Source organism: Hordeum vulgare, chromosome 1H (genome assembly GCF_904849725.1).
Source record: "Hordeum vulgare subsp. vulgare chromosome 1H, MorexV3_pseudomolecules_assembly, whole genome shotgun sequence".
NCBI lineage: Eukaryota > Viridiplantae > Streptophyta > Magnoliopsida > Poales > Poaceae > Hordeum > Hordeum vulgare.
In genome coordinates, this window is record NC_058518.1 from 487,995,105 (window position 1) to 488,003,462 (window position 8,358).

General features: G+C 47.3%; 1 protein-coding gene across 1 annotated transcript; it reads right to left on the reverse strand.

Moving 5' to 3' along the window:
* Positions 1-4,431: 4,431 nt before the first annotated feature.
* On the reverse strand, positions 4,432-8,358 carry LOC123448456 (probable choline kinase 2). Its single transcript, XM_045125355.1, has 7 exons — positions 7,779-8,358; positions 6,074-6,195; positions 5,750-5,945; positions 5,294-5,411; positions 5,133-5,180; positions 4,934-5,034; positions 4,432-4,830 (listed from the first exon to the last, which is right to left on the reverse strand). The coding sequence occupies exons 1-7, from the start codon at positions 8,166-8,168 to the stop codon at positions 4,720-4,722; spliced, it is 1,086 nt and encodes a 361-aa protein (XP_044981290.1). The 5' UTR covers positions 8,169-8,358; the 3' UTR covers positions 4,432-4,719.

The following is an 8,358-nucleotide window of genomic DNA, read 5'->3' on the forward strand; positions in this document are numbered from 1 at the left end:
CTAGCTAGCTCGCCGTCAGCCAGCCGCGCCGGCGGAGGCATGCAGCTAATTGCTACCGCGTGGCGATGACTGACGAGCTACGAATACGGCAACACTGATACGCGTACCGCGATAGGGGATACGGCAATTTCTAAAAACAACAGTTCGACGATACGACAAGCATATATAAATAATGATAAAATAACATGCAATAAAAAATAACATAATAAATGTATAAGATGATAACAAAATACCGATCCACTGGTTGCCTAATTACTTACATACCTTATTGTTTCTTATTTTAAAATCTTATTATCATCAATGAATAATACGACCAATCGGTCATAGACTATCACAATATAATTTAGACTGTAATATCTATTAACATGATAATATAAAATTAATATTTTTTAAAAAATTAAAAACTTAAGATTGTCAAATGACAAACATATATAAAGAGCAATTTTTGATTACACGAGTGGGCCAAATAATGAATTGCACAAGCAACATCCTTAACAAGCATTTTTATCCAACTACTACATTAGTACAGTCCACGTGCACTACCTATATGAACAGATCAACGATACATCAAGGCATAGGCAATACACAACGGCGATACTTTAAGGATACACGTATCGCCATTTCTTTTAAATTGAAAATGACGATACTTTGAAAATACGAGTATCGAAGCCGTATCTGAAGTATCGAAGTATCGGCGAAGTACTGAACGGCGATACATAAATTTCTGAAGTATGGGTGCTTCGTAGGTCGTCACTGCACCCCTGTAAAGCCTTATAGAGGAACCAACCTCGTTGAATCTCCAAATATTAGGTCGTCACTTGCAACTTTACCATCGTGTTTTAAGGATGCTCCCTTTTATTTTCTCAAGTAAGAAAATGGAGATTACTGGTAATGGTTCAAGCACATTGATCAACGATCTTGAGATAGTTGAGGCCACAACTCAATGATATTGCAAGCTTCTCACTTGGCAGCAGCTAGAGTTTCTAATTGCCACAACGGCAGTTGCATCGAAGAGATCATTGGCCAACAATTTCACTTATGATACTTCCTCCGATCCATATTAACTATCGCTTATTTAGTACTCCCTCCGTCTTAAAATAAGTGACTCAAAAGTGACTCTACATTATACTAAAGTTAGTATAAAACTGAGTCATTTTTAAATCACTTATTTCGGAACGGAGGGAGTACAATTGAGTATTAAATTTCTCATCAAAGGAGATGTTATAATTTTGTAATAAGGCAGCACATGTTTTAGCCTCTGCATCGTAGCATCTTGTCGAGGAGTTGTGGCATGATGCGGTCTCGCGATCATCCGTAATGAAATAATCAATTTTATGTGTATAAAGAAGTAATCATTGATTAATAGAGCCACCCATTTACCTAAAGAAAATACAGAATAACACAACCTTTCATTGAGTGCAGAATTTGACAAGAGGAAAGTTGAGTTAGTTTATCGTGAGGACGGGGCGGGTAGAGGGGGGACGTGTCCCCAAGCCACACTCACTCGGTGGACAAAGGGCGCGAAGGACCGATTAGATCAATATAGATGGAGATCTGTCAGTTAACGTTCAAAGTAAGAGTTGTTCATGATTTTCCTTTTGTGTCCCTGTTTTATCGACGCAAATATTTATAATCTTCCATTACTCCTTTTTTTGAAGTGGAGTTATGAGAGGTTTATATATTCAACTAAAAGCATTAACCGAACAGTCCGCCAACAGGCTACTGATCAGGAAGCTAGGTGCCTTGTTGATCCAACTTTCAGCTCAACGGTGGCATCCTTGGACCAAAGGAGCCCAATTCCAGCACTGGCACTGAGTCGCTCCCTATCCACCGCAAGACAACCCTCAAAGCCCAATGAACTCTTCCGATTTTCCACTCTCCTGCCCCTTATCTGCGTTTCCATCACGAAAAGGAGGACGGGCCCTTGCTCCTTCACAATGCTGTGAAGCTCGCGAACTGCCTCAGGGTTCCCAAGCCCCTGGCACTTCCAGCTAATACAATTCATTACTCTCCCTCCTCCGTCCACCTCCAGCCCAGCCAAACGCAGATCCGGAACCCCGCCAGCGTCCTCTCTCCATCCATCCCGAAGCCCGGCGCCGTCTTCACCGGCTCTCTCCTCGCGGCGGATTTCGAGTCGGGGCCTCCCCTCTTCCTGCCCCGCTCCCGTGCGGTCGCGCCGGGCCACACCGGGGCACCCCCGCGGGCTCGAGCCGGTCCCTCCACGCCTCTCTCTCCGCTCGCCGCCGCCGGAGGCGTCGCCGGGCAAAGCCCTGGCGGTGCGGCGGCGGCGGGACCCCTCGGTCGCCGTCTCAAGAGCGGGGGCGGCGTTGCTCCGCTGCTCCAGGCAGTGATGATGCGGGGCCTGCCGTGGCGGCATGATGCGGTGGAGGAAGCCGAGGCGGCAGCCTGGGGTGATGATTGCAGTGGCTGGAGAGTGCGGCGGATTTGGCGGGACTGAGATCTCGTGTCGCTGGGGGCTGCTGCGGTGCTGCGTGGAGGAGGTGCTTGGTGGCTCTCGAGTGCCGCTGGCGCGGTGGCTTTGTGGGAGGCGTGTGGGCTAGCGGAGGTGCTGTGCGTGGGGTTGTGGTGTTGGGAGGTGCTCCGGGCGAAAGCTTGCCGGCCGACGGTGTCGGCGTCTGTGGACGTCGTCTCACCTTCTTGGAGGCACCGTTGAGGAGTTCTCTCCCTACACACCCTCGGATCCAGTTCTTCGGGTGAAAACCTTAGGCCCGGTTGGGCCGGACGACGGCGTCGGCATCGTCGCTTCCTCCTTGGGGGCGTCGTCTTGAAGAGCTTTGGATTTCGATTGCACTCTCCAGGGGCTAGACGCTCACGACATTGCGGTCGGCTGGGGTTCGTCCGGCAATGTGGATGATCTGCGCGGTTTCTTGTGTGGCAACGATGGCCCCTTCAAGCGGAGAAGGATTTGTTGTTGGGTCCTGGTAGTCGGTCTCGTCCGGCGTGTTCGAGGGGTCGCCGTGCCTCTCTTGTCTTCTGAAGTCGGAGCTGTTTGACGGGGATCCTTGCGGCGACGATGACGTGAAGATGGGTGGTTGGTTCTGGCGCTGGCTCGACGCAGGTCCAGTGCTTTCTTCCTTCAATGCTCGTCGGCTGAGTCGAAGTTGCCTGGTCGCCGGCACGTGTGGTGGACTGTTTGGCGTTGTCCGACGCAGGCCTCTACGCTTGTCTGAGGTGGAGGCTACATCGGTGGTCGTCGATGGTGAAGTCGGAGTCGCCCTCGCGGAGGCGTGATGACGATGATGCCGGATTACAACCTCGACGGAGTTCTTCCCTTAGGCGGCGTGTGTGCGTTCTTGTGAAGGTTGCCAGGTCGCCCTGTGTGTCCTGTTGTGGCGGGCGCATTGTGACGGTTTTAGTCCGGTTTTTCGATTATTAACCGGGCAACTCTCTTCGACCTTTTTTAACGAGATCGATACCTCAGGACCGTGTTTCAAAAAAAAAAAAATCATTACTCTCGGCAGGGTTGTCCCGCAGCCGCTGCCGAATTTTTAGAAGAGGTCGGTGTAAGTCTCATCTTTTTAATTGCATGATCATCCTCACCCTCTGTACCATCAGTCCCTTTGTTAACCCCAGCAGCCGTCTGCACCACAAGGGCACTGTTTTGTTCAGCATCATGCTCCTCATTGATCCACAAGCACATCGAAACTTTCCTATAAACTTGCTTTGGTGCCTCCTTCCTTCCTCTTATCGCCTTTCCTTCTGTTCTTAGTTCACCTCTGCATGCTGATCATCTGTAGAGGGCCGCGGAGGAGGTGCACTTTTGCTGTTTTGAGTTGAACTTTGCTCCTTGGACACGTTCTCGTTCAATGTTGCTTTCTTCCTGTCATCCGGTGCACGAAGACTAGTTTTGAATGGCAGGTTCTCCATTTCCATCTCTTGTACCCGGTGTCGGACAGAAAATATCTGAATGGCCCAGCCGCTCGCAAGAAAAACAGAAATTCGGTACATGCTCATACTGAATGTCACACCAATCTCGTGAACCTCTTGCTGCAGAGTCAATAAGAATCCAGCGTCTTAGAGGTTTCTGTACATCGATAGTCACCCTAGCCCGCAGGTAGCCACACATAGGATCAAACTGTACGGATGATGCATTCTCATCGATTTATTTAGCCACTGCCTTGCCCCTTGTATCATTCCTCAGATTAAAGGTCAGGTTGAGAACCCTAGCCTACTACTGCAACCTGTCAAATTTTAGTTCCGGTGGCTGCATCTACTCAGCAAATTCTACCAGAATTACCGCATGTCTATTGACATGCCATGACGATCCTTCGGTCTCGTTAATTTGCTATCGCGATCATCTCTTCCCAGGTCTGCCCCACCGATGAACTCGAGCAGGCACCGTCAAAACCCCTTGAAACCCTATTCGCCCTGAGAGCCAACGGAGCTCCTACGTTTTCGGAGTACTGGTTCTTCACAGACAATCTTTTATTACTCCTGATAGCATCAGCCACACTCCCAAAATGTAACATATGTACACCTGAATACACGCAAGTAACTAGCCACTGTTACTGTAATCACACAACACAGAAGTGATCACATCACCTTACTACAAGCACCTTCTGATTATGAGTAAGGGAACTACTAAAAAACCAGCACACCCCACACCTTCGCCTAAACTCTGTACCCTAGGAAAGCTCATCGACGCCGGAGCATCGCAAGCTGTACTATGTGCACAACCACCTGATCATTGCTGTGGGTTCATTCATCATCGACACGGCAGGTTAAGATCTCGGGTTTCTTCAGCCAATATCGCGCAAACCTCTGCCGTGCATACTCCATGTAGTCGAAGTCGATGTCGTTGACATGTTCCTGCACACAAGATGTAGGTTTCGATTAGATCGAATGGAGAATGGAAATGGTGTTCATGGTCAGCTGGGAGGACCGGTGAAAGAGATCATTCAAACGAGCCCACCGAAATAATTCCCCATAGGCCCCAGACGAGGTGGCTGGCGAGTGTGTACTTTTCGATGTTGTTCATCAGATCCTTGACTTTTTCTGCGTCAGGTTCCTCACCTTCAACAGATGGCGCAATCAGGCAATGGTGTGAAATAAATAGCTCTAGAAAATCTGCATCTGCGGAACAAGAGGTTAATGACAAGGATTCTGCTTACCTGAAGAGCTCAGGTAGGTCTGCACAAACCTCTTCCGTTCATCAAGATCTGTTGCAGCAAGAGCAGTAAGCGATCGTAAATAGGTGGTGTAAGTTGATCAAGGTATCTAAAGATGGAAATTAACTGTGCGCAAAAAGCAGTAGCACAGACAAGCAAAATACCAGGATATTTTGTGTAGTCCAGTATATGAGGCTCTTCTGAATGGTAGTCCGCAGCCATCTCGCAGAAATGGTTCGCGATATCAAAAGCAATTGGGTTAAAGCTTGCATACTCGTAGTCCTGTAAAGGTGTGAAGAGAGACGGTAAGACAGGGACAATATATTTCCGCCTTGGCTAGGCTACAAATGGGATAACTGTAGTGCCCAAATGAGATGGTCAACTGCAACAGCAAACCAAAGTTTCAAGTTCAGAAATAGGCATGGCAGTCAGGATAACATGGAGATTACTAGTACATGCAAATAACGAATCAATCCTTCCTTCATATACTGTGTTGTCTCAGAAACAGAAATTTTCTTCTATTTGCCAGTACCTACCAACAAGGGATGCACAATGACACCGCAACCTGACAAATGGAAAGAACTAATGACTCAAACATACGCCTCTTTGCAATAACTTACAATGATGGTCAGTGCTTTGGTCTCTTCATCAATCATGATATTTCCATACTGGAGATCATTGTGGCAAAATCCTGTGCGCTGGTCTTCCCCTGAAAATTCACTCTCCAATGCAGTGATCTCCTCCTCCAAGCTATCCAAACGGAACTCTTTGGCTTCGTCAGAGGGGCACACACTCTTGGCAGTTTTGAGCCAGTTCCTACGAAAATATTTAGATATGTAAGCGTCCAGTTAGAGTACTTAACTTTGATGATATGTTTTGTTCTAGAAACTGTCTAAATACTAAGATAAGGAAAGATAATTGTGTAACTGAAGCTTCCTCAATACCTCAATCTATCCCACATGAGGACACGTTTTGGACCTGGCATGTCAAGGTGGTGGAACTCCCGCAATTTGGATGCTATAATAGCTGAAATCTCTGGATCACGCAGGTCAACAGCTGAAAGTGTCTGACAGGAATATTTTCATCAGTTTTTTCTGTATATTTCTTCGTTCTCCTAACATATCTCCTGTCAAAGCAAATCTGATGTCTTAATGCAAATATATATCCTGCACGTCGCTGTTTCATTTAAAAAATAAAATAAAAGGAAGCGGAATATGATTCCGTTGAAAAATGATGCGAACTAATGGTGAATAAAGAGCGATATTCCCGCCCTAAATAATCCTTCTAAACTAATAGCCTCCTTTTAAGCCTTTGTTTTGAAGATGATTCCACTCCATGTCATGTCACAGTTAACTACTCATCTATCCTACTTAGTCCAAGCCAATCATCTTCTTCCCCTCATTTATTCAGAGGACATTTTCAGTTGAACATTTTGACTTAGTCATCTAGAGCAATTCAGCCGGTCCATAGATAATTATTTACATGACCCTCTAATTATTCTGTAGTTCATCGAAATATGAAAAAATTTAAGTGTTGAATTAGAAAAGAAATTATAGTAGAGCACTAGAGCTATTAGATATCTTCAAGAAGCAGAAATGTCCAGTAATGGCAACAGCACAGAAATAATAAAACTAGTAGATAATATCTTCAAGAATCAGAAGTGTCCAACAATGACAATAGCACAGAAATAATACAACTACTAGATAATATCTTGAAGAATCAGAAGTGTCCGATAATGACAGTAGCATTGAAATAATACAACTACTAGATAATATCTTCAGGAATATCAGAAGTATCCAGTAATGAGAAACTTTAAGTGTTAAATCAGAAATAAGTTTACAGAACAGCTATTGGATATCTTCAAGCAGCATAAGTATCCAATAATGACAACAGCATGGAAATAATACAACTGTACTAGATATTCTTTTTTAATGGGTAAACTGTACTTAGATATCTTGAAGGAGCAGAAATGTCAAACGATGACAGCAACCAAAGTAGCCTGATAAGTTAGAGCCAAGTGCATTCACAAGTTATATGATTTCTGCCACACAAGTCTCTCAGAAGCTACTAAAAAATGGCAATTAAAAAGACAGCAGGCGTACGTGGTGTACAGTGATATGCAAGTTAGTCAACAACAAGAGAACATAAACAATGGTACTCCTCTGTTGAATCGGTCATTCACCGACGACTTGGACGAACATCTAGGGTAAGTTTCTAATGGTCAAACGTTGAAAATAGCAGGTAATGCAATCGACACCGTCGGTGGATGAAGAATCATGGAACCTCGATACGATACAATAGAGAATTCGTCACTATCTGCTAGTACTAGCGTGATCACATTATATCAGGGGGGGCTAAATTTTGCAATAACAGCACAAAATTCCTTCATCCTTATCCGGTTATCCCTCCAAATGTGACCAAAACACGTACGTAAGAAAGCTTCCTTTCAGAAAGGAATCTAAGGAAGGTTATTAGCGTGGCAAATAACGGAGCGCGTGAGAAACAAGAAGGGTCCTCCTCGGAGAAGAGGACAAGGGATCGATCGAACAGGACAAGAAACGGAACGAGCCGAGAAGGAAAAATCAAGCAAGAAAGGGGAATTAATCAATAAAAAAAGGCGATGGAGGGAGGGAGGGAAGGAAGGCGCACCCTGGCGTGGATGAACTCCTCGACGCGGCCGGTGGGGAAGCGGCCGAGGAGGCGCGGGCCGTGGCCGTGGCGGGACATGCACTCGAACGTGCGCACCTCGTCCTCCCGGTCGAAGAAGACCTCCACGCCCTCGCCGTACACCCGCATCAGCACCTTCCGGTACTCGCCCGGGGCCTCCCCCGCCCCCGCCTCGCCGCCGCCGCCGGTGAGCCAGCGCACCTGGTACACCTCGTTGGTCATGGCGCCCTTGAGCGGCACCACCTCCAGCGCGCGGCAGTCGGCCACGTCCGCCCACTCCGCCGCCAGCTCGTGCAGCAGCCCGCGCGCCTCCTTCGGGAGCCCCGCCACCGCCGTCGTCTCCGCCAGGCTCTGGCCCTCGATCGCCACCATATCCACGGCGCCGCGCAGGGAATCTTCCGTGCTCGTCGGGGAATGGGAGGGATCTGCGCGCGCGTGTGGTTCTTGGTAGGCTTCCGCGGGGATCCAGGAAGGGTCCCGCGTATAAGTAGAGGAGACGGTTTGTTCTGCTGGCGGCTGTTTTGCAGATCCACCCTCTGCAATTAGGCGCCATTTTGAAGGG